The following is a 27,287-nucleotide window of genomic DNA, read 5'->3' on the forward strand; positions in this document are numbered from 1 at the left end:
TGGTTTGTTTTACAAAGGCTTTCCTGGTTGTTTATGTGTGAGCCTACACTGGGAAGGGCAACAGTGTTTTTAGAAAATAATTTCTTTGCAGTTGGAGCACCAGATCTTTAGAATCTGTTATGAACAAAGAAATGAATGCCTTGTGTCTGAATACCTAATGCCATTTTGTTTGAGGAGGGAGGTAAACCTATATTCCAGATTTCTCCAAAGGACCCAGATGCTCAAAGAATCATCTTACCACAGTTTCTTAACCCTTAAGTTCAAATATCTCACAAGTAGCTTCAATCAGTTTTTTGGTTGTTGTTCTTTTTAAGATTATCCCAAATCGAAGATTATTTGAAAGTTTTCTCACTAACTGTTGGCTGATTTTAGCAATCTAGATACATAGAGAGGACCATCAACAAATAAACACAGGTCTGCACAGGAAGGGCCTCATAGCCATTTCTGTCCTTAATCTATATCTACCTCTATCTACCTATCCATGTTTATAGGTATGTAGGTATATACCTATCTCCTTCCACAGAAGATTACATAGATGCTTATAAGAATAAATATAAGTAGTTGAGGATATTAAGGAAAAAGGGAAACAGGAGAGGAAAAAGTAAAACATACTGAAATGTATACCATCTCCTACAGTGACTAAATTTGGTTCTGAGAATTCTTAGTGACCAAAGGAAAGAGAACATGATCCATAATAAGTTTTGCAGTATTTGTAAGAAAAATCAGACAGGTGATTTAGAGAAGAAGCATGCCTTTTCCCCAGATTGAGACCTGACTGAATCCCTTTGTTAAATCCTGCTAGAAGGGAGACATCATCCCTCAATAGATCAAGTAATGCATTTCGTATGGCTCTTCTTTATAACAACATTCTCTTGGGGCTGTGTCAGGGTAGGGGATGTTACTTAAAGGTGTCAACCTTTCTTTTTTTTTTTTTTAAGATTTTATTTATTTATTCATGAGAGACACAGAGAGAGAGAGAGGCAGAGACACAGGCAGAGGGAGAAGCAGGCTCCATGCAGGGAGCCCAACATGGGACTCTACCCCGGGTCTCCAGGTCTTCAGCCTGCCTGGACTGAAGGCAGGCACCAAACCGCTGAGCCACCTGGGCTGCCCTGTATCAACCTTTCTAAAGTACTTTTAGGAATGCTGCCTTTGATTGAGCCTTAGAGACCTAGCCTCTGAGTTTCCCTTAACATTTTTTTTTTTAATTTGGGAGTTCCTTCACTGATACATTCCTTATTTCATCCCATCACTTCTGAAATTTTTATTTCCAATTTTCTGCTCATCCCCTGTCCCCCTTTTTTTTAATAAATTTATTTTTATTGGTGTTCAATTTGCCAACATACAGAATAACACCCAGTGCTCATCCCGTCAAGTGCCCCCCTCAGTGCCCGTCAGCCTGTCCCCTTTTTAATCATTTTATCATCTGCATCCCAAGATCATTGCTCTTCCACTTCCCATTTTAAGCAGTCTTTGAAGGGGAAAATTTAAAAATGCAAATATCCTGTGAAGCCACATTGAAATCACATTAAAGCTATGTCCCTCAGTACCAGTCATAGTTTTTTTTTTTAACCTCAAGTGACTGCTTTTCTGAAAAGAACCACTGAACACAAAAGATAGGGGTGGGGGTGTTAAAAGAATTCACTGAAACTAGATCAGTGGGCACTGTTTCCAGGACCATCTGCCAGGTCTTGGGAGTCCATTCCTGAATCAGAGCCCCCTGTTATCATTTCCAGCACAAGGTTGTGTATAGCAAAGGGATTTCCAGATTCCAAGACCCATAGGAACCATGCTTTGTTGTTGATTTGGCTGAAACAAAGACTCTATAAACAATAACCTTCAGCCCTGTTCATGTGGCAGCCACCTACTCTGTGGAAATTTCACCAAAGAAAGAAGTGAGTATCTCATGGTCTTTCCTTCACCCAGCCTGCAGGGTTCTCTTATAATTTGTCTCAAATCTTTCACTCCTCTGCCAGAAAAATCCATTTAAAGCACTCACAGAGGGATCCCTGGGTGGCGGAGCGTTTGGCGCCTGCCTTTGGCCCAGGGCGCGATCCTGGAGACCCAGGATCGAATCCTGCGTTGGGCTCCTGGTGCATGGAGCCTGCTTCTCTCTCTGCCTGTGTCTCTGCCTCTCTCTCTCTCTCTCTATGTGACTATCATAAATTAAAAAAAAAAAAATGAAGCACTCACAGAAACCCCAGGAAAGTGATGGTAAAAAGTTCAAGTCCTCTGCAGTAAAGGAATAGGGTTGAGAGAATCTCAAAATGTCAGTGGCATCATATGGTCAACCTGTCCAGCTCCCCTGTATGGATGAAGAAGTGGTGCCCAGAGAGGTTAGGTCACTTGCCTACAGATGGGATGCCTACAGAGCTGGGGCTAAGCCCGACCACGCATTCAGTGCGGGACACAGTCTTTTCTCCTGCAGTGTTCAAGGCATTTCTTACCACCATAGAGGGGCTAACCCTCAGCTTCTTTTAACTTCTAGTTCCTGTAGATTAGGAACATCTGAGTTCCAGAAACACTTCAGTTACCCTTTGTATGACCTATAAAGCTCATTAATAATGACTTTTAAAATTTGCCAGCATGGAGAATAAACAGCTTTGCCTGGGTGAGTATGTAAAAGTCATGGAGGCTTAAAAGAAGTGTGTGGTGCCATTGTAGGTAGATGGAGATTCAGAATATTAATATGTGTAGAAAAGAGTGTGTGGTCACATAGGAGCTTCAAGTTCTTAATATTGTCGTCCCTCTTTGAGATGATGCAGCTTAAGAAGGATATGCACATTTGAAGAAATTGGATATAAGTAGATAACAAGTTCAGACAGAACCTTAGAATGGAGGCTGCGTGAAATGATTAAGAGCTCAAACTTTGCGGACACATTGCGAGCACTCTATGTCACCTGAGTGACTTAATCTCACTAAGCTGAAGTTTTGTTTGTCTGTAAAATGAGAATGGGCATAACGCATTATAGAGTTGTTGTAAGGATTAGATGGGATAAGCAGGTTTACACTGTAAGTGTCACATAAATAGGGCTGTTGTAGTTAATGGCTGCCATCACACCCTTTGGTGCCAAGCCAAGGCATCTGGGGGCCTGAGCACTTAGGTGGGCATTTGGCAGCAGTCACCATTTTAGGACCGCTCCTCAGTCATGATCCGCCTCTTTACTGAAGAGAGCTGAATTCTGTGCCCTCTTACTTCAAAAATCTCCTTGAGACTTGCCTGGAAGATTATGTGATCCCAAAGAGATAGAAAATAAGAAAGCTGAGCAGAAAGAAGTACAGTATCTGAGAAAAAAATCATAGTTACCATTTCACACGCACACACACACATACATTCAACACGCAGGCCCAAAATAATAAAAGGACAGGAAGCCAGGTATTCTCCATAGAAGATGGTGACAGACCAGTCCCAACCTTACAAACACCCAGCTCATAACATCCTTTAGATCACAGACTGCTTCAGGCCAGCCCAGATCTTAATTAACATGGTCTCCGCCACACCACCGCTGGCTTTGCTGGGGGTAGTTGGGACCCTCCTGTTCTCTCTCTTCCTGGGCTAGTACCCATGACCAATCCCATGTCTCTGACCTGTAACAAAGAAAGCCATTTCCCACTGTCTGCCCAACATTGAATTGAAGCCAGTTTATCACTCGAATCCTGACTTGAAACTTGGACACCATTTCCACAGTAAAGCTTTGGGTGGCTACACTTTGAAATATTGACTTTGCAAGTATAATTGAAACGATAATAATATTAGTAACATTTAACATTCCATTATTTATTGAGAGACTACTTTTGAACAAACACTGTCCTAAACACATATATTAAACTATATAATCTTCCAACAGTTACATTTGACTCAGGATCTCATACCTCCCAGGGCCAGGATTTAACCTCAGGCAGGCTGGCTCCCAATCATCTTTATGGTCCTATAATCATATTAACTTTGTAGGAAGTAATAAACAGTTATGAGGAAAATACATAAACAGATTGATTAATAGCCCTCTTGTCCCCTTGTATAAAATTTTCTTCAGGTTGGGCAGCCCCAGTGGCCCAGCAGCTTAGCACCGCCTTCAGCCTGGGGTATGATCCTGGAGACCCGGGATCGAGTCCCATGTCAGGCTCCCTGAATAGAGCCTGCTTCCGCCTCTGCCTGTGTGTGTCTCTGCCTCTCTCTCTGTCTCTCATGAATAAATAAATAAAATCTTTAAAAAAATTTCTTTGGAGAACATTACAAAAATATTTATTTGTCAATTTATGGTTTCTAACTGACCAACACTGCAGAACTTCTTTGGAGAATGGAGTACAAACTTTCCTTCTTTTTCACTCCTTAGTTATCTTCTTGAGTCATAGAACCTAAGCCTGACAAGGTAGTTTATTTGCTGGTAAACACATTTTTGATATTTGGTTCCTAAATAACCCTTTAAGTGCCGCCTTACTCCTTCTTGTAAGCCCACAGAAACTTGTTTCCTGAAAGACTCTGGCACAGAAATGCATAACATTCACCATGTGATCTACAAGACAAAGCTACTAGTTACCTTCTCAACGTAAACTTACTTTGTTACCAACAATTGTCAGTTTTATCTTGGGCTTTAGTCCTGAGAAGAATGCCTTATTTTAAGCTTTACTTATTTATTTGAGAAGGGGGTGGAGGGACAGAGCCCACCTGCCTGCTATCTCTCTCTCTCAAATAAAATAAATAAATAAAATCTTTTAAAAAATTCAATAACTTATCTAGCAGTTCCTTTCCTTGTGCCTTTGGTCAGACATATTGCTAAATACAAGCTTTTAGAATGCAGCTATCAAAAATCTACTCTGTCCTTTAGCCTTTTATATTTCTTATGCTAATTTGAATTCGAGTGAAGTGAAAAATGATGCCTGGTGTCATTAAAAAGCTTTATGTTCTTTGTAAAAAAAAAAAAAAAAGCTTTATGTTCTTACTTCTGATTAGAAGACAGACCATTTCTCTCTCTTTCCGCTAGATTTATAATCGGAGATTTGTTGGATTCCGAAAATGACATCTTTGAGCAATCCAAAGAATGGGACTCTCCCAGCTCAGAAGAGCCTCAGAAAGCCTTTGACCATGGGACAGAGCTGATCCCTTGGTACGTGCTGTCCATCCGAGCAGATGTGCACCAGTTCCTGCTGCAGGGCGCCACCGTCCTCCGCTATGACCAGGACACGCACCTCTCTGCCCGCTGCTTCCTCCAGCTTCAGCCTGACAATAGCACCTTGACATGGATAAAGCCCACAGCTGCCTCCCCGGCCAGTGCTAGAGCAAAACTCGGTGTGCTGAGCAACACGTCTGAGCCTGGCAAGTTCCCGTCACCAGGCAGTGCCGGACTAAGCGGCCTGGCCGAGGGGGTCCTGGATCTGTTTTCAGCAAAGGCTGTGTACATGGGACACCCTAGCATTGATATCCACACTGTGTGTGTCCAGAACAAACTCGGTAGCATGTTTCTCTCAGAGACTGGCGTGACCCTGCTCTACGGGCTCCAGACCACAGACAATAGATTATTGCACTTTGTGGCACCCAAGCACACTGCTAAGATGCTCTTCAGTGGATTGTTAGAACTCACGAGGGCCGTGAGGAAGATGAGAAAGTTCCCTGACCAGAGGCAGCAGTGGCTGCGGAAACAGTATGTTAGCCTCTATCAGGTAAGGGCGCAGCCTTCCCCCTCTCCTCAGTACCTGATTCTCAAGATTTTAATCTTGCAAAACCACACTTGGACTACAAGGGTTTGCTCTCACACTTGGTCATCTACTACCTGAGTGATACTGGGCACCTTTGTCTTCGCCTCTCTGTGCCTGGCTTTCTAATCTATAAAACGAGAGCGATAACAATACCCCGTCATAGGATGGTTATAGGGTCCAACTGAGTTAGTAGGTGTAAAACCATAATGTCAGCTGCTGTGTATAAAGAATAGTGTCTGGTTTGTCGTAGATCCTATTAGTATTTTGTATGAACTCAGCGACTGGTCATTGTACTCCTCATGTAGGAAATAAACTAGTTAATACAAGCATTTTCACTTACTCGGTTTCCATCAGAAGTATTATGGTGGGGATGTCTTTATTATTAATTAGGGATGAGCTGATACATTGGAAGCCTTCCTTTTGGAAACTGAAATCCAGCTTCATCATTTAATATGCTACATGACTCTCGGAGCATTAATTTACTGTGTATTGCTGCCTCACTGTAGAACTTCTAAGTTTAAAAGAAACCCTCCCAAATGTGGGACAACTCATACATGGAGTTCTGCCTCACCGGGTTTCTGTTGGCAGCTGCCCTGAGGAGGCAGTTTCTCACAGCCAGCTGCTTAAAGTGAGTGTGTTTCTCATGAACCCTAAAATTATCAAGTATTTCAGCGCTAAGGGTGGCAGCAGGACTGGCCTGAGTGAGATGTGAGAAGAGACACAGGCATTACCTGAGTAGCATGCTTGTAGAGAACAGAGGGCAGATTGCTGAGAAAGTGAGTCAGAAACCCCACCAGAGGGGGGCACTGTTGGTGGCAGTGCCAAATGGGTTGTATCCAAAAATTCAGTTTTCTCTGTTATGCATTTCCATCTTTTGGGCAAAAAATTATGGTTTTTTACTAGTCTCATAAAACAAATAGAACTATAACTTATATTACTCAAATGACTGATTTCATGTACTTTTCACATTTCTCACACATTTTCTCCCCCCTAGGTTGTAAGTAGGGACATATATATAATGCTCCTCTTTCCCCTTTCCCCACACCCATGCAATAGTTATGAGAGCATATCCTGAGTAACTAACTAGTAATTGATTAATGAGCACATAGACCTATGGACATGATCATGCTAGTACTGCACAGCACAAAGCCTGTTTCAGTTAACTCATCTTTTTTTTTTTAAAGATTCTATTTATTTATTCATAAGAGGCACGAGAGAGAGAGAGAGAGAGAGAGAGAGAGAGAGAGGCAGAGACACAGGCAGAGGGAGAAGCAGGCTCCATGCAGGGAGCCCGACATGGGACTCGATCCCGGGTCTCCAGGATCACACCCTGGGCTGAAGGTGGCGCTAAACCGCTGAGCCACCGGGGCTGCCCTCAGTTAACTCATCTTAAAACAGAAACCAAAACACATGCTTCCTGTCCACTCTGCAGAGAGATTCCAGTGTGGTCAGATGCTTGGAAAAAAGGTCTTCAGGAGCTATTGTAAATATTGATTTTTAATTATAATCATTTCTCAGCCTTCCAGAATCATATAAATCCATTCAACCTGGACATAAACCAAAGTCTCAGAGCTCAGTTAAAGTCACAGTCATAAACCCAACATGGTTTATTTGCTCCATTTATTCCCTTTTTTGATTTTATAGAATAAAGTAACTGAATCAACACCTAAGGCATACTTGGTTTCTCATTCACCCTGGCAGCCTTCAGTTTTTGCTGAAGGAGGCACCAGCAGAAAACCAGGAATAGCAGAAAAGGTAAAAGGCACTGCAGGTCAGTGACAAAGGAAGGGACCTGGAGACAACACAGTCCCTCCCAGTTGCAAACATAGCTACAAACCCCCTGCCTCCATCCCTCCACCACTGCTTGGAAACAAGCTGTTATGATGTAAAGGCAAAACAGCTCCCTGTACCTAAGCCACTTCTGAAAACACAGACGTTTTGAACAATCTAAACATTGTTCTGCGTGAGCCACCCAGAAAGACAAGGCAACATGTCTCAGAAAGAGATCTTCAAGATAAAAAAAAAAAAAAAAGTGGAAAAGGTCAGTGAATGATTAGTTTCCCATTATGTAGACAAGCTCCCAAATTGTCTCAGAGAACATCAAAAAGATGCTAGCAATGTGGTACTTGGAGAACAAAAAGTCAAATAGGCAACCTGTTAAATGCCCCTCTTGGTGACTTATAATACTGCTTAGCACACTAGCTCCTGAGAAGTCCTAAGGTACAAAAGAAATTAATTTAAATGTATCTATACATTAAAGTAATTTATGAACAGTCTTGAGTTCTTCCAAACTTATGTTAAGAGCCCTGTAAGATATTTCTTTATTCCCAGTTTGGAAAGGGCTTATGCAGAAAATAATCTTTCTGGGGCACCTGGGTGGCTCAGTTGGTTGAATAACCGACTCTTAGTTTTGGCTCAGGTCATGATCTCAGGGTCATGAAATTGAGCCCCATGTCAGGCTCCATGTTCAGCGTGGAACCTCAGCTGGGTTCTCAGTTCTGCATAAGACTCTCTCCCTCTCCCTCTGCTCCTCCCCTCTAAAATAAATAAATATTTAAAAGAAAAAGAAAATATAATCTCTCTGACATTGGTGTCCTCTTGCGTGATGAATATATGTGAAGTTGCTCTTTTTTTTAAGGTTTTTTTTATATGAGAGAGAGCATGAATGAGGGGTGCAGAGGAAGAGAGAAGCAGACTCCCCCTAAGCAGGAGCCTGATACGGGGCTCAGTCCCAGGACCACCTGAGCCAAAGGCAGACCCTTATCTACTGAGATACCCAGGCACCACATGAAGTTGCTTTAAAATACAAATATTTTAGTACTACTAAATGTATTTGATCTAATGGAACTAGAAACAGGAAATAAAGCAAAAGACAAGAAGAAACAGTAACATTTGTAATGAAGCCTAAGAATACAGGAAAATAAAAGAAAGTAAGCCCCAGAGATTTGATGTGGGGTATGGGACAAAGACTGGTATCATGAGCTTTGGCTTGAGGTTGCATGGGCAGAGCTGAAAACCCAAAGTCTTGGGTATTTGAAAAGATCTCTGGGAATCTGAAAAGATTAAAGACAGGGTTCTCAGGTGAACTTCTGTTGTAACTAACATGAACAGATTCTAAGTGTCTTCGAGGGGAAAAAAAGAATTTATTTAAAGGATTAGATTAAACTGTCTTCAAAAATATGATATGGAAAGATGATGCCAACAGATAAAAGTGCATGAATATTTTTTAAGGAATCAGTTTCCTGATCCTAATATCCATATGAACTTCTTTTAGTTTCCCATATTCCTAGGCTTCATTACAAATGTCACAATTTCTTGTCTTTTGCTTTATCTCCTGTTACTATTTCCATTAGATCAATTTACGTTTACTAGTATAAATGCTTGTATCTGAAAGTAACTGTTTTCTAAAACTGAGAATGTAGTTTCACTTACAGTAGACTATCTTCCAAATTAGAAAGAGAAGGTACATCCTTCACCCACCACAATGAAGTTTATTGTTTTGTACATAATAGAAGAAAGAGTCAAACTACATTTCAGTTCCCAGAAAGTTTCCTTTAAAGATTAAACAAAGGCATATGCCTTTTCCAGGCCTAAAATATTTCTATGAAGAGTAAAACTTGGGATCCCTGGGTGGCCCAGCGGTTTGGCGCCTGCCTTTGCCCCAGGGCGCAATCCTGGAGACCTGGGATTGAGTCCCGCATCAGGCTCCCGGCATGGAGCCTGCTTCTCCCTCTGCCTGTGTCTCTTTCTCTCTCTCTCTCTCTATCATGAATGAATGAATGAATGAATAAATAAATAAATAAATAAATCTTAAAAAAAAAAAAGAGTAAAGCTTGACCTTTATTAGGTTGTTCTGAATTTGGAAATACCAAAGCAGTAGAGGCTGGTTCTTTTATATACATGGTATGGGTCTATTAAATTTTTTTATTAAAGATTTTCGTTTTTTAGAGCAGTTTGAGGCTCATAATATAATTGAGAGGAATGTACAGAGATTTCCCATAAACCTTCTGTCCCCCATGCATGAATAGTGACCCCCACTGTCAATATCACTCACCAGAATGGTACATTTTTTTTAAACAAAGGATGAATCTACATTGATAAGTGACAATCACCTAAAGTCTATAGTTTACCTTAGAGTTCATTTTCAGCGCTGTATATTCTGTAGGCTTACACAAATATATAATGACATATGTTGATCATTATAATATCCCCCATGGAGTATTTTAACTGCCCTAAAAATTCTCTGTGCCCTGCCTATTCACCTCTTATTCCCACTCTACCTCACCCTTCCCTCCTCCCCTGCAACCAGTGATCTTTTTACTGTCTCCATAGCTCTGCCTTTTTCAAAATGTCATATAGTTGGAATCATACAATATATAGCCTTTTCAGATTGGCTTCTTTACTTAGTATTATGCATTTAAGATTCCTCCATGTCTTCCCATGACTTGATAGCTTATTTCCTTTTATTGCTGAATAATACTCCATTGTGTGCATGTACCATAGTTTATTTATCCATCTACCTACTAAAGGACATCTTGGAGCAGCCCAGGTGGCTCAGCAGTTTAGCGCCGCCTTCAGCCCAGAGCGTGATCCTGGAGTCCCGGGATGGAGTCCTATGTTGGGCTCCCTGCATGGAGCCTGCTTCTCTCTCTGCCTGTGTCTCTGCCTGCCTTTCTCTCTCTCTCTCTCTCTCTCTCTCTCTCTCTCTCTCTCTCTCTCTGTCTCTGTGGGTCTCTCATGAATAAATAAATAAAATCTTTAAAAAAATAAAAAAAAATAAAGGACATCTTGATTGCTTCCAAGTGTTGGTATTATTAATAAAGCTCTTGTAAATATTCATGTTCAGGTTTTTGTGTAGACTTAAGTTTTCAACACTTTTGGGTAACTCCCAAGGAACATGACTGCTGGATTGTATGGTAAAAGAATGCTTACTTTTGTAAGAAGCTGCCAAAGTGGCTGTGCCATTTTGCTTTCCTACCAGAGTGAATCCTTATTCCCATTACTCCTCATCCCCACCAGCATGTGTTGTTGTAAGTGTTCTGGATTTTTGCCATTCTAATAAGTGTATAGTAGTATCTTACTTGAATTTGCAGTTTCCTGATGATCTACAATGTGGAACATCATTTCATATGCTTCTTTCCATCAAAATCTCACCTTCAGTCAAGTATCTATTGAGGCCTTTGGACTATTTTTTTAGTTGGGTTGTTAGTTTTCTTATTGTTGAGTTTTAAGTTTTCGTTGTGTATTTTAGATAACCATTCTTTATCAGATGTTTCTTTTGCAAACATTTTCTCCCAGTCTGTGGCTTGTCTTCTAATTCTCTTGACAATCTTTTTCCCAGAGCAGAAGTTTTAAATCTTAATGAAAGAATCTATTAAATTTCTAAAAATGAGTTAGTTAAAATCCATAGGTAAAGTGTTTACAAAATTTCTTTCAGCATATGTTATTCAATAAGGTAGTTAAAATTTATTTATGAAATTGTGTCATGAAATGTTTATTCCACTTTGAAGTCAATTGTAGTGACTTGTTAGCAGGGAGCCGGCCTGCCTCAGGAAGGAATGATCTCTAACCATTTTTATACTCAGTAGCACTGTATTCAAGATTCATTTTCCAGGGAGGGAGATTCTGATCGGCTTATTTGGATCTTGTTCTAACCATTGGTCAAGGAAGGATGTTTCACCTTGATTGATAGATTCAGACTATATCCAGTGGAGATAAAGTAAAATTGAGGTATGGTTAGAGAAAAAAGAAATGATTAATGAACAAGCATAAATCCCAGATATCCATCAGAGATCACCAAAAGGTTTCCCACATCAAGCATCCAAGTTACTCAGCATCCTCAGATCCATAACAGGATGCAGGAAGTGGAAGGTCACAACTCAAGTCATAAAATCACATAGCTATTGAACTTTAGGGTGAAGGAACAAGCACACACACAAAGACCCTTTTGTTATTTACAGAGTGTCTACAACCAAAGCAAAATCCATTTACAGTAAGCACTTCTTTGGAGTTGCAAAGGAGGGCTGGCCTAAAATCTTGCAGAATGTAAAGATAGTAAATTATGGGAATTAATTTTAAAAGATCCATGTTATGTAACCTGCTATATATCATCCATATCGTCTTTAATTCACATGTGACATTTTATAGTTTTATTAACTGGCCTCCTAACTTAGAGAAGTGTTGGCAGTTGTTTAACGAGTAAATCTCTGCTGTTCCTGTGTATGTTGCTCCGAGTTACCCTGTGAGAAACCACTATTGTGAAGCACTGCCTGCCCCTTAAGTATCTTTCTGCTGCTCACAGTATCATAATATGCATGCTGTTCTGCATGCCCTGGGCTCTCTCTCCTTGGGTATCAGTCACTCAAGAGGACAGCAGCCCATTTTTTTAAATGTATTTATTTTACTGAGTATAGTTGTTGACACATAATGTTACATTAGCTTCAGGTATACACCAACTATTTAATAATATATTTTCTCTGTGGTTTTCTTCCCAGTACCCTCTGAAGCAAATTTCTCATATGCCACATACTTTGTATTTCAAGTCAAATTGTCCCAAGCATCAAACTAGGTAAAAACAACCAACCAACCAAACAACAACAAAACAAAAACCTAGGATGATACAATACATATAGAACTTGATCTTAAGTAGATTCGCACACACACACAGTCAGTCCTCCAAAGCCCTAATTTGCAAAATGTATCTTCCTGAATATTCCTACAGTGGTAATTCTGGAATGTAACCTCTGAAACTGGAAAGGAAGTTTGTTTTAATCCCATTTGAACAGTGGCCCCTTAAAGCACATCCCAGCAGGGATATGACCAGGACAACAGAGGACATAATAAGAGTCCTGACGGGTAGGAAACAACCACTTGGGTGGCCAGATCTCGTCTTCTGTAACTGCCTGTGCTCCTCCACCTCTGGGAATTTACTAGAAGCCATTCATGTAGTGACTTCCCCATTGCCTGCTGTTGCGTTGTGCGTTCAGAATGTGATTCTTTTACAGGAGGACGGACGGTATGAGGGCCCAACTTTGGCTCATGCTGTGGAGTTGTTTGGTGGCCGGCGATGGAGTACACGCAATCCCAGCCCTGGAACATCTGCAAAGAGTGCTGAGAAGCCCAGTGTGCAGAGAAACAACACCTTGGGCATAAGCACCACCAAGAAAAAGAAGAAAATCCTTATAAGGGTAGAGTGTTATTTATTACACATCAGACCCAGTCATCCAGGACTGTCTTATGGTCCACATCAGCAGAAACTACTTAGCACATTTGGGTTGGGGGCAAGATGAAACAAGTGAAATTCAAGTCCTACCAAGCACCTCCTGGCGCCTGGACCAATTAGGAATTATGTCAACACCTGGAAAAGTCAGGGGCCAAAAACAGTGAGGACTCAGTAAGAAACATTGTGAAGCCATCCACAAAGTGCCGTGAGAGCAGACATGAGGAAGATCCAGGGCTAGGATTCAGGCAGAAGAGGAAACTTCCCAGGGAATTGGACAGATGGGTCTTGAAGGATGTATAGGATTTATCAGACAGACAACAAAGGGGAAAAGCATTTCTGGCAGAGGAGGCAGCAGGGAGGCACGAAAGACTTGGCTTGTTCAAGGAAGCACATGTAGTTCTGGGTTCATGCTCCAAGCTGGAGTACAGGCTCTGTGGTGGGCAAGCAAAGGCTAAGAAGACCAGAGATCCAGTTTAGAAGGTCTTAGAGAGCCAAAATGCTGAACGTAGAATGTAACTGAAAATATATTATCAGGAGAAACAACCTAAATGTCCATCCACAAATGAAAGACGAAGAAAAGGTGATGTATACATATAATGGAATAGTGTCCAGCCTTTAGAAAGAAGGAAATCCTGTCATGCTACAATGTGGGTGAACCTTGAGGACATTACCCTGAGTGAAATAATCCAGTCACAAAAGGACAAATGCAGCATGAGTCCACTCATATGGGGCACCTACAGTGGTCAAACTCTTAGAAAACAGAAAGTAGGATGGTGGTTGCCAGGGACTGAGGGGAGAGGCATAGGGGAAGTCGCTTTTCCTTGTGTATAAAGAGTTTCAGTTTTCTAAGAGGAAAAAGTTCTAGAAATTGATTGCACAGCAAGGCACATAGAGTTAGCACTATTCTTCTTTATGCCGTAAAATGGTTAAGGTGGTAGACTTTCTGGTTTTTACCACAGCAGAAAATATTTGGTTAGTTACCACTATATATTCTATATTACACGATATATAGATTATCACTATAGTGCGATAATGTATTTTCTCCATGGTTATCTAGAAAAAGTCCCGTGCTTTATGTATGGGAGACTATTGATGCCTCAGCCAAGCTTAGTCTGCTTCATACTTTGGTCTCTATGCAGAGATGCCAGGGGTGTTGTGCCTGCTCTTGTCAGCCCCCTTGCCTCGGCATGCTGCTATACAGGGAAGAACAAGTGAGAGAGGGTAGTGTGAGGCCACTGGGCCAGCCTTCACACAGAGCTCTATGCTGGTTTAGAATGGATCATGTTAAAGGTGGGGCAGTCAGAAGGGGACCAACCTGAGCGGCAGCAGGGCCCTGAGGAAGAGAAACCCAGATCAAGGGGAATTGGTATGTGTATGTTCCCAGGGTGAGAGTGGAGAGGCAGCCGACGATGAGATGGCCACCCGGAAGGCCAAAATGCACAGGGAGTGTCGCAGCCGGAGTGGTTCTGACCCACAAGACATGAATGAGCAAGAAGAATCTGGTAAAGCTTCATACTAACACCTGAGATTTTTTATTACTATTATTATTTTATAGGGAAAATATGCATTTGGTTTTGAATTATGATTTAAGTATTATGGACATTCTTTTTTTTAATGTTTTCTTTTTTTTAAGACTTTATTTATTTATTCATGAGAGAGAGAGAGAGAGAAAGGCAGAGACACAGGCAAAGGGAAAAGCAGACTCCATAGAGGGAGCCTGATGTGGGACTTGATCCCGGGTCTCCACGATCATACCCCGGGCTGAAGGCAGCGCTAAACTGCTGGGCCACTGGGGCTGCCCCCCCCCCCGCCTTTTTTAAAGATTTTATGTGTTAGAGAAAGAGAGTGCATGAGCAGCGGGGAGAGGCAGAAGGAGAGGGAAAAGCAGACTCTCTGCTGAGCAGGGAGCCCAATGCAGGGCTCAATCCCAGGACCCTGGGATCATGATCTGAGCTGAAGGCAGACACCCAACTGACTGAGCCACCCAGGTGCCCCATATTGTGGACATTCTTAACAAAAATCTTTGTCTTGTTAAATATACTTATCTTTGGGGATCCCTGGGTGGCGCAGCGGTTTGGCGCCTGCCTTTGGCCCAGGGCGCGATCCTGGAGACCCGGGATCAAATCCCATGTCGGGTTCCCGGTGCATGGAGCCTGCTTCTCCCTCTGCCTGTGTCTCTGCCTCTCTCTCTGTGTGTGTGACTATCATAAATTTAAAAAAAATTTTTTTAAATATACTTATCTTTGTATTTAACTAGATAGTGGTACCCAAGAGGTACTTCTTCTGCAAGCTCAGCATACTTGGAAGAAAATACTCATTAATTAACTTGGCCTTATGGACAGGGGATGTGAGATATACAAAATACAATGTGGTAGATTAGATTAGATCAGTGATTCTCAACCACGGCTGAGATTATTTTTTTAAAAATATCTGGATGCCCTGGCTGCACCCCAGCCCAACTCTCACCCCAGAGTCCAACACTCTGGCTGGGACCTGAATATCTCTATGTATTTAAGCTCCTGAGATGATTCTAATGTACAACCAAGGTTGAGAACTCACAAGTCCACTCATCAGAACATCTTGATACTTCACATTATAGAAATTGCCTGCATAGACTTATTTGCTAAGACATTCAGAAGCAGCTTTTGTTTTTCTTTGATTACTAGAGAAAGGGTAAGCTGATGTCATTGTCTGGTTTCTTTGTTTCTCTCTCACAGAGGCAAATGCCATCATGAGCCCTCCTAACACTCTGCCTTCCAGAAGAGCCCACTCTTTGACTACAGCTGGGTCCCCTAATTTGTCTGCCGGGACATCATCTCCCATCAGGCCAGTGTCCTCCCCTGTGCTGTCTTCTTCAAACAAGAGCCCGTCCAGGTGGGGCCTTAACATGATAAAACAGAAGGACCCTTACATCATTCAAGTTGTGTAGAAGGGCATCTTCCAGTGCTCTGTGGAAAGACTATCTCTGATTTTAACTTAAAAATTACATTGAAAACTGAAAAACCCCAAATTTTTAAATGCTTCTAATTTTCCCAATTTTACCCTCTTATCTTCTTGCATTACTGTAATCTCTCCTAATAATTTAACAGACCAGTCATTCAGAGGTCAATAGGACTAACCAAAACCCAAGCTATGATTTTCTAAAGCTGCCTTGTCGAATGTAGTAGCCATTGGCCACAGGGGGACAAAGAAGATGGCTATTTAAATTCAATTTTAAATGCATTAAATAAAATTTAAAATTCAGTTCCTCAGTCATACTATGCATATTAAAAGTGTTTTATAGCTACAAGTGGTCTGCGGCTACTATATTGCACAGTGCAGATATAGAGCACTTCTATCATTGCAAAAAATTCTATTAGCACTGCTCTAATGAGGAATAAATTAAGTTTTAACATAAGCTACTTTACCTTTTGCTGTTAGGTGAAATATATTTAAAACTCTTCTTGTATATAAGACAAGATACAAATGACTGGGGAAACAAATGTATTAGAGCAACTTGGGTATATTAAGGTAATTCTAAAGCTGGTATTATAGTAAATTACTTTATAAAGTCCATGCAAATTACAGATTTGAGACATCTACCCTCTCAGAAGAAATAATATTAAGGTGAAAGCCTTCCAAAGGATTTAGAATGCTACACCATCTCCCTCAACCCCCAAAAAAGTTTAGAAATGCAGAGGTTCCAGACAGAACCAAGATAAAACAGTCACTCTTTACTTTATCAAACAGAGGAGTGGTAGGAAGAAATGGGTCTGTGCAGTCACTGGCTTTGGAAACGTTAATTACACACTCCTGTCTGTGTGTGTGTGTGTGTGTGTGTGTGTGTCTGTGCCACCATGTGTGCGAGGCACAGACACACAACACACATAATCTTTCTCTCTCTCTCTCTCTCTCTCTCTCTCTCTTTCCCTCCCTCAAGGAAGTTTGCTACTGATAAGAATCCTACAGTAAATCATCTTTTAAAAGGAAGCATCATTCACAATGTGAATAATGAACATAAATAATGCTTTATACATTTAGATTTCTATGCTTGGTGAAACTGGGTCAGAGGTACATGGGAATTCTTTATACCACTCTTGCAGCTTTTCTGCAAGTTTAGGTTTGTGACCAAATTGAAAGCTACAAAGAATCAGAATTCTTTTTATTTCAGCCTACACAATATCCTGGGTAAATAATAAAATAGCCAGAGAACCTGGATAAAGTGGCTTTTCCTTTATTTCTATCACTCATGAGTGGAAAAGAGAAGGACAGAATAAGGGAGGAAAGTCTTTTCAAAGAGATCATGCCAGATTCAGGGTCACAAGGCTCACCCACCTGAGGACAGGGGTCCATGCCCACCAAGTAAGCTAAACCCAAAAGATAAGGCAAGGAAAGAAGAATTAGCCCAAATGCTATTCGAGGAGAAAGCAAGCCTGAGACCTAGAAGGGGAGAGAGTGGACAGAGTTTCCTAAAGCCTAAGGGAGAAGGGTACCTGTGGACAGTGGCTGACCTGGAACCAGAAGGGAGGAAGACAGAGAATGTACTCCCTTAAATGCAAATGATAAGCCACTTTACCAGATGTTTTCCCTCTTCCTGAACCTCCACCCTCTGTTTCCAACACCACTTTGGGGATCAACAGCCCATGCCCACAAACAACTACCAGTCTATCCTTTGTAATTCTCTTCCATGCACAGAGGTGACTTTCAGATATCAACACAAAATAATTTTCCATGAATAAACACTACTAGCAGATTGAGGATAAACTGGCTATTCATTAAAATATTCTCTATGCTTTCTTCTGTTTGAAATATTTCAGAAGTAAAAAAAATAAAGCACAAAAAAACAAAAATAAAAAAAGAAAGACCCTATTTATTGATTTGACTAAAAACCAATCAAAATATTTCTTATACTATCCTCTCAGAGAACCAGTATAGAAAATAAAAATGTTGTGAAACAGCTAGCCTGAGCTTTTGACCAAGTGGGCTGATATTTTTATATTAAATATACAGCCTTGGCAGGTGCAGATATACTCTAGGCAGAATTGGCTGCTTTCCATTCTTAATTATTTTTGTGACTCACATTTTCCATTAGTATTAAAAGTCCTTCCTTGTTTTCATCTAATAACTGGTTAAGAAAGGAAAAAGAGAAGACATTGATATGTTCAGGACTTTCTTTTTAAATGTGTTTATGTAATTTAGGATATAGGGAAGAATGTGCAAAATTTTCCATAAGTTATGCTCGAGTACTTTGGGGCACTTTTGAAAAAAAATGACTTTTCTTCAGAAACATTGAACTTAAGGTTTTTCCCTCCATTGACCTGTGATTTCAAAGAACTGTTTTGATTAGTAAAAGGATATTTTAGCTTTGTGGCCTTATTACATAGGCTGTAAACATGAAGTGGTTTCACTGTGTAATATGTCTTATTTACTCTGACACAACATAGATTAATTTGGAGAGAAATGAAAAGAGAGCCTGAAAAAAGCCTCAATCTTAAATGACTTGCTATCCATCTTTTTTGCTCATAGTGCTCCTCAGAGGGCATCTGCTGGGGCAGAATGACACCACTAGCTTTGGCTTGCCTGTTAAGGCCTTGTCTTTGTTGCAGTGCTTGGAGCAGCAGCAGCTGGCATGGAAGGATCAAAGGAGGAATGAAGGGTTTTCAGAGCTTCATGGTTTCAGACAGTAACATGAGTTTTGTTGAATTTGTTGAGCTGTTCAAATCATTCAGGTATGGCATGCTTTCTTCGTACCCTTTCGCAGCCCCCGTTTTTGTAACAATACCAAACCTGAGTGTTTTCTATTCCCTGCCCAGTGTGAGGAGCCGCAAGGACCTGAAGGATCTCTTTGACATCTACGCCGTGCCCTGCAATCGGGCCGGCTCTGAGTCGGCCCCGCTCTACACCAACCTAACAATAGACGAAAACACCAGTGATCTTCAGCCTGACCTAGGTTTATGCAACAATTTAATATTTCCTCTTGAGACCTTTCAGTTATAATCTGAGGATTATTTCAAGTTGTCTTAGGGATGGGTACTATTGGTATCGTAGGTGAGGAAATTCATCATTGTGGACCTTACCCTACACACACACACACACACACACGCATTTGTCCTATTATTAATATCTTGCAGTATTAGCCTGGTATATTTGTGACAGTTGAACTGATATATTGATTATAACTGAAATCCATAGTTTAGCATTCACTGTTTGTGTTGTACATGCTATGGGTTTTGACAAAAATATAATGACCTGTATCTACCATTACAGTGTCATACGGAATAGTGTTGATCTCTTAAAAACTCCCCTATTCTCTGCCTTTTAATTCTTCCCACCTTCACTGTGAATCCCTTTTTATCATCTCCCTAGTCTGTTTGTTTTTTTTCCAGAATGTTGTATAGTTGGAATCATACAGTTTGTATGTAGTCTTCAGATTGGCTTCTTTCTCTTAGCGATATATATTTAATGTTCCCTTATGTTTTTTTCATGGTTTGATAGCTCATTTCTTTTTATCACTGAAAAATACTCCATCACATTGATGTATCACCATTTGTTTATCCATCCACCTTTTGAAGAACATCTCAGTTCCTTCCAAGTTTTAGCAGTTATGGATAAAGCTGCTATAAATATTTGTGTGCAAGTTTTGTGTGGACATAAGTTTTCAGCTCCTTTAGGTAAACACCTGGGAAGGCAATTACTGGATCATATGAGTAAGCCTATCTTTAGCCCTGTAGGAAACTGCCAACTTCTCTTCCAAAGTGGCAAGAATTAAAATGGCCGTACCAAAGTTCATGCCAATGTGGGACACCTGAAGCATCACTGGTGGAAAGATAAAATGGTACAGCCACCATGGAAGAGCTTGGCAGTTTCTTACAAAATTTAATATACTCTTATCATACAATCCAACAATTATATGCCTTGATATTTACCCAAATAAGGTGAAAATTTATTTTCACACCGAAAACTGCACACAAATGTTTATGATTATAATTTTGAAGTATAAAACAACTATAATTTTAAGAGTACATCTTCATTGTCTTTAAAAGTAAACATGTAGTTATTCTCAAAAACCAAAGTTCAAATTCAGCCTGAAGTCCCCAACTAAATGTACAGTTAGCTCTCATTTAATACCCTGAGCTCATGGGCTTTCATCATCATTGACCTAGTTCTCTCTTGTTTCTTTAATTCATTGATTCATATTTTTTTTTATTCCTTTAACTATGTGAAGCCAGGAATAAGCACTGAGTTTAATGGCTGGTTTAGATCAGTGTTGAGACTAATCCACAACACCATTATCTCCAAATGAACTTTGTGAAAGACTCTGGCTAACTTGTCCACATTCTGTGGGTGGTTGTGTTTCAGATTTATTGACCAGAAACGTCTCGGATTTGGGGTTGTTCATTAAGAGTAAACAGCAGCTGTCAGACAACCAGAGGCAGATTTCTGATGCCATTGCTGCTGCAAGTATTGTGACGAATGGCACTGGGGTCGAGAGCACATCTTTGGGCATCTTTGGGGTTGGCATACTCCAGCTCAATGACTTCCTAGTCAACTGCCAGGGAGAACACTGCACTTATGATGAAATCCTCAGCATCATCCAGGTTTGTACCCATTTTATATGCACGTATGTAGAAAGCCTCTGATTATTCTAATTGTTTTCTGCTAGACATATTGTTTCTATACTTCTTTCCAAAGCATTTAAGCCTGGGACAGAAACAGAAGGATTTTATTTAATGCCAAGTATATGCATTCTTATCCAACATACAATTAACAGAGATCACAAGCCTTCTCCTAGTGACTATGATAAGGAATCAGTACATGATTCTTTCTTGTTGTTCTAGCACAGGTAATAAAATTAGTAGTCTAGATTTCCAGCCTCTTTGATCATTTAGCAAATATTTGTTAGCTCCTACTAGGATCCTGGCTCTGTTCCAGGACCTGGAAATATAGTAGTAAATAAGATTACCTTCTAATCTTTACCTAGGGGGTAAGGCAGACAATAAGCAAATAAAGATAGAATGTGATTTCAGGTATTGATAGATTCTGAAAAAAAAAAATCAAGCAGAGTAAGGGGACTTAGTGATGTGGGAGGCTGAGAGGAGGAAGCACAGGCCACGCTGAGGAGGTGACAGTGGAACTGGGCCCTAAATTAGTAAACCACATGAAGGTCTGAGGAAAGAACATTCCAGACAGGGAGTAGGGAGCTCTAAGACTGAGGTGGGAGTGAGACAACAAAAAAGCTGGTGTTATAGGAGCCCCATAAGCCAGAGGTGCAGTGGTAGACATGATTCCAGACAGATGGGCAGGTGCCGAATCATCTGGGTATTCTGGGCCATGGTAAGGAGTTTGGCTTTAGTCCATTGGACATGGGAAGCTATTGGAAACTTTTGAGCAGGGGAATAACAGGATCTCACTTATGTATTCAAGAGGTCACTCTGGCCCCACTGGGAAGTGAACTGTGCTGATGATGGAGTGGAACCAGAGAGACCAAGTGGGAAGCTGTTCCAGTAGCCAGGCAAGATATGATGACGATGGCTTCCACTAGAGGGTGGCAGGAAATGGGCTGGGATGCTCGTTAGGGCTACACCACGTGGAGCAGAATCAGTCTAGGTTTCCAACCTCCCTTGTTGACCGATTGGGAATCCATGGATTCACTGCCTGGCAGCTGATCGCTGGAAATGCCAACAATGTACGATTATGATTCTACAGTCAGGTGCTCACTCTACTATTATTGAGTATGAGCACTGCACTAAGTACTCTCTATGAATCATCTCATTTTGCCTTTCACCAACTCTGTCGTGGCTGCTTATCCCCATGTTCACCTGGAATACGCTGATAACCATTTGTTTTCATATGAATCAGCCTTCTCCTTTTCCTTCGCTCTCCCTTTTTCTCTTAAATAAATATGCTTTGTATAATAAACGCACATATAATAAATGTTTTCTTTGGGACTAAAACACTACGTCTTACCACTACATAACTAAATTAGTTCAAATATTTGGTTTAGATGTTTCCTGATGAAAACAGAACAGCTTTAAAAAATGACGTGGTGGGTTTTTTTCCCCCTTGGTTTCCTTTACCTAAATAATACTCTTTTTGTGTCCCTTGCAGAAGTTTGAGCCTAGCATTAGTATGTGTCATCAGGGCCTACTGTCCTTTGAAGGATTTGCAAGGTAACTTTTAAAATATCTTTTGCCCATCATTTAAGAGCATGTTTTCCCCCTGCAGTCCTAAGAAAATGTGTTTCCTCTAGGTTTCTGATGGATAAAGATAATTTTGCCTCCAAAAATGATGAGTCACAGGAGAACATTAAAGATTTGCAACTGCCTCTCTCCTACTATTACATTGAGTCTTCACACAATACCTACCTCACAGGCCACCAGCTCAAAGGAGAGTCATCGGTAGAACTCTATAGCCAGGTACAGAACATCGTGTGGCATGTGATTTACACTAAAGCTTATTGATGTAACCCCCAAAGTCAAAAAACCCAGACCCCCTAACTCCTTCGAAGAACATACAAACTATTACGTCTGAAATGTGACAAAACATAATGTGTGGGAAAACTGCCTACACATACAGTTGTTTTCTTTCTCCCTCCTATACTTAACCTTTATTCTAGGCACCAAAAAAAAAAAAAAAAAAAAGTATTTGTTTGAGACTCAGCTTTTAAATCCTTCCTAGTCTGACCTACTCCGACTAAAGTTAGATTTTCCCATGGGAAAATTAATCATTTCACTAAATGCTAAATAAATCAATATAGTGGGAAAGCATAATAGAAAATGTAACTTTCTATGAAGTTACTCCCAAAGTATTGTTTATTTTCATTTGCAATTTGTTAGACAGTCAGTCCTTCCCTATGGTAACTCACTTAAGGAACAAAAATCTACAAAGACAGTAGACATTGTCCCCACACAGTTAAATTCATGGGAATGTCCTTGGAAACTCGTAAGGGTCTTTGGACTAGAAAAAGCACATCCTTGTGACCTAAACACCAACGCTCCATGATCTGCCTGTCCGTTGCCTCTGTTTTATTTTCTGTAACTTTCTCATCTACGCTGCCTGTTTTCTGACCTCCTACAAGAAGACGTAATCAGGAAGAAGGTAGGCTAGGCCCAAAGAATATAAGAATGGGGTTGTAAGGGGTGACGCAGGAGGGTCTTCAAGGATGAGAATTATCATTGTTTATGCAAACCAGCAGAGCTGAGTTTCCTTTGTTCTCTGGATCAGCCCAGATATTCCTCAAGTATGGGTCAAATTTCTGCCCAAAGCTTATCTAATATGGAATTTATATTTTAAACTCTAAATTCTAAAGGACTTTTTTTTTAAAGATTGATTGATTGATTGATTGATTGATTCATGAGACACAGAGAAAGAGGCAGAGACACAGGCAGAGGGAGAAGCAGGCTTCTCGCAGGGAGCCTGATGCAGGACTTGATCCCAGGACCCCAGGATCACAATCTGAGCTGAAGGCAAATGCTCAACCAGTGAGCCACCCAGGTGCCCCTACAGGACTTTTATTATGAGATGGAGATGTGTCCTTAAAGTAGTGATTTTCAAAATAGAAGTTCTCTCAAGGGACCTCAGCTATGGACAATGAGAGGAACAAGCAGCAGAGAGGACGGCCCCATCCTCTGCCCCTGCTGTAGCTAAAGTCCTATTCTTCTGTGCTTTATATATGACCCTCCATTTGCACAGAGGATTCCAAGGCTAAAAGGGGGTTTGAAATCCACTGTTCTAATTCTAGGCCAAAGAAATGCAGTGTATGTGGTGGGTCTGTATATATTTCTCCCAGGAAAGTGAGCAGGGGCCAATGTCCTAGCTTTAATTTCTATCTTACTTCCCTGTTTGACTTCCAAGAGGTTTTTTTACCTCTTTAATATGACACTCCAAATAGAGATTGTCACAGCCTTTGAATGAGGCACAAGAACCCCTCAAATGGAGGGGTGGTTAAATCCAGTGTGAAGATCCCTTGTACTATGTTACTTACCACTCCATTTTTATTTATTGATTGATTTTAATTTGTGTTTTTAAGTATCTTATTTATTTATTTGTTTGTTTATTTAAGAGAGAGAGAGAGCACAAGTGGGATGAGAGGCAGAGGGAGAAGCAGACTTCCTGCTGAGCAGGGACCCCCCCCCCAGATGTGGGGCCACCCAGATGCCCCTATTTCTTACCACTCTCTGCTTTCCCTCAGCCCTCCTAGTCACCTCCTCACCTCACTCCACAGGACAGATCGGAAGTGAGAAAAAACCCTGTTCTCCCTGAAATTTCCAGCCCTGGTTTTCTTTTTCTAGCTTTCTGTGGAGGTCTTAATGTCATGAAGACTTTGGAAAGACCTTTAGTCTTTTCATGCTGAAAAACCATCTCATGTGCACCAGTCAGTGAGCGTTCCTTGGTGTGGCTTACTACAGAGATGAGGCATCCTCATGCTCTGTTGTCATACGACACAACAATTCTCAGCCCAGAGCAATATACCTCTAGATACTTTAGCTGCTAGAGGAAGCTGATAGCCTTGGGAGTTCAGGCCACAGAATCAGTTCCATCTGGGAGATGGGTCAGGTCACCTGGGAAGACTGGGTGCCACATGCTATGCAATGGGAAGAATCTAGCAAAGGAGTTCATAAAAAATACTGAAATAAGGGATTCTACTGTCTGAGTTCTGTTGCAGAACTCTAGTGGCTCCTCGCCCACAGTATTGGATTGCTGTCACATGGAAATAGTTATATGGAGTTTTTTTTTAATTTTTTAAAAGATTTTATTTATTCATAAGAGATACAGAGAGAGAGAGAGTGAGAGGCAGAGACAGGCAGTGAGAGAAACAGGCTCCATGCAGGGAGCCCAACATGGGACTCGATTCCCAGGTCTCCAGGATCACACCCTGGGCTGAAGGCAGGCGCTTAACCACTGAGCCACCCAGGGATCCCTGTTATATGGAGTTTTAAATCAGTGAGTTGGCCCTTCACAGATATATGTGCCTTTTGGTTTGCTTTACCCTTCCAATACACTAGAAATCTTTTAAGATAGTTCACAGAGTCTATGGAAGAAGAGGTTCCTGCAAGCAAATATTATAGACCTACAACCCAAGCACACGAGTCAGGAGCTCTGCTTCCAGCTCTCCATCCAGGATAGCAAATAGGTATTATCTCATCTAATTCAGCAGTGGTGCTTCCTGGAGCACTTTCCTAAAGAGGCTGTTAAGTAACATATGAAAGCTTAGGAGGTACATATATTGTGATTGATTACTGATGACTGCTGTGGATATGGGAGAGGGGAGTTTATGGATTATTTGCCTCTGTTATCAGATTAGACAGCAAGACAAATCCTTGATGACTGGCTTGCTTCTACTCTTCTTCTACACTATATGTTCATAGTAAAGGCATTAACTTAGTGGCAGAATTGGGGTCTAAATAGAGGAGATTTTATTCTGATTGGATTCATAAAAATGTTTAGCCAATTGGCTTCATTTGCTTTGGTCTGCATCATCAGTCCCTTCACCTCCTCTCTATTTGCCCAGCTAGAGTGCTAGCCCAGCTCCCTCATTTCAGGATGTACCATGTGTAGGCCCCTTGAGGGACCAAAGTTCCTGGGGAAATAGTCATACAGTTTTGCTATCAAATTTTACCTTCCAATAGTATTCAGCTCTGGTAAACATTCTTTCCACCACAATCTGTTCTCTCCCCTAATTCACTGTGGCCTTTGGCCAAAATGCAGGATTTATTTTAGATCATCTGCCCTTCTGTTTTAGCCCTGAATCCGAACACTGATATGTAGAAGCATGTGTTGGGTTTAATTTGAGGCTCTGTGTCCATTTGCTCATCTGAGGTGGATCCATTCATTGATCACACAGGTCCTCCTGCAAGGCTGTAGAAGTGTAGAGTTGGACTGCTGGGATGGAGATGACGGGATGCCCATCATCTATCACGGACACACACTAACAACCAAGATCCCCTTCAAGGTAATGCTTCGTAACGTTCCTTAAATCAGAGCACAGTCATTATCTTCATTAGTCTTTTAAATGAGTGGCTTTTCCAAATTATACCTGAGGTTGGGGTTCTGATATTGAGTCTGTGGACTTCCCAAAATTGTGTGGGATGTGCACACGTTCATTTTTCTGGGAGTTGATATAGAACTCTCATTAGACTCTCATTTAACCAGAGTTTAATAACCATTACCTTAAATGAGTTATCTTATAATAACATTGTTGCAATTTTTACATCATAAGATGATATATAAAATGTAGGGGCTTTTTTCTTCTTATAGGAATTAAAAGTCATTTATCCTGGTGTCCCGCTGATAAAGATGAACATCATGTGTTAGGAGATGCTTAAATAATTAATATTATACAGTAATGAGAATTAGTTCCACCTGAGGAGGTCAGTCACCTAGGAAGACTAGTCTCACTGAATTATTGTTTCAAATTCTTTTTTTTTTTTTAAGATTTTATTTAGGGCATCCCTGGGTGGCTCAGTGGTTTAGTGCCTGCCTTCAGCCCAGGGCGTGATCCTGGAGTCCTGGGATCGAGTCCTACATCAGGCTCCCTGCATGGAGCCTGCTTCTCTCTCTACCTGTGTCTCTGCCTCCCTCTCTCTCTCTCTCTCTCTCTCTCTGTCTCTAATAAATAAATAAAATCTTTTAAAAAATAAAGATTTTATTTATTTATTCATGAGAGACACAGAGAGAGAGAGGCAGAGACACAGACAAAGGGAGAAACAGACTCCTCACGGGGAGCCCGATGTAGGACTCGATCCCGAGACCCCAGGATCACCACCTGAACCAAAGGCAGATGCTCAACCACTGAGCCACCCAGGCATCCCTTGTTTCAAATTATAAATAGTTTATTAGTTCATTTGCGATTACTATCCTCTTTCAGAATGATTTTAGCTGTGTAAAATCATTCTTCTCTAAACTGAGGCTGAGCTGGGATGGAATGCTATTTTTTCTGTCTTAGATGCTGAGGAAAACAGCTAAAATGCATTTTCTCTTTAGCTCTTTAAGAGCTCTTTAGCATTTTCCTATTCATCTCTCTTAAAACTTTTGTACTCAGTATTGAAGAGGGGAGATTTAATAACTGTGTTTACATGCACACATAAATATATGTATATATGTCTTATTGCCCCAAATAGATTGATTATAAATTCCTTGAAAGTAGGAAAGTATCTTAAGCCTCATTATTTTTGATGCTGTAACAAACTGTGCCTTTTACCTAAAATGTAATCAATATACATATTGACTTGTTAAATTTGGCACACTAACAACTGTTCCTTATAAAGTATGTGAACAAAACTCAATATGAACAGTTTAACATGTTTCTAGAAACAGCCTGTCATCTTACTTAATTTGAAAATACATTTTAAAAGATAAAAACCATTTTGGCGGGCAGCCCCAGTGGCGAGCG

At 40.8% G+C, this 27,287-nt stretch overlaps 1 protein-coding gene across 5 annotated transcripts in view; it reads left to right on the plus strand.

The window, feature by feature from the left end:
* PLCE1 (phospholipase C epsilon 1) overlaps positions 1-27,287 on the plus strand; it is a 323,410-nt gene that overhangs the window by 243,022 nt on the left and 53,101 nt on the right. For all 5 annotated transcript variants that reach the window (XM_055300238.1, XM_055300237.1, XM_055300239.1 and 2 more), the window contains 10 exons: positions 4,983-5,658; positions 12,699-12,881; positions 14,301-14,418; positions 15,634-15,790; positions 18,502-18,624; positions 18,709-18,845; positions 20,255-20,493; positions 22,004-22,065; positions 22,146-22,311; positions 25,740-25,847. In XM_055300238.1, the coding sequence (XP_055156213.1) occupies positions 4,983-5,658; positions 12,699-12,881; positions 14,301-14,418; positions 15,634-15,790; positions 18,502-18,624; positions 18,709-18,845; positions 20,255-20,493; positions 22,004-22,065; positions 22,146-22,311; positions 25,740-25,847 (1,969 nt within the window). The remainder of the gene's footprint in view (positions 1-4,982; positions 5,659-12,698; positions 12,882-14,300; positions 14,419-15,633; positions 15,791-18,501; positions 18,625-18,708; positions 18,846-20,254; positions 20,494-22,003; positions 22,066-22,145; positions 22,312-25,739; positions 25,848-27,287) is intronic.

This window comes from Nyctereutes procyonoides, unplaced genomic scaffold (assembly GCF_905146905.1).
Source record: "Nyctereutes procyonoides isolate TBG_1078 unplaced genomic scaffold, NYPRO_anot_genome, whole genome shotgun sequence".
Taxonomy (NCBI): Eukaryota; Metazoa; Chordata; class Mammalia; order Carnivora; family Canidae; genus Nyctereutes; species Nyctereutes procyonoides.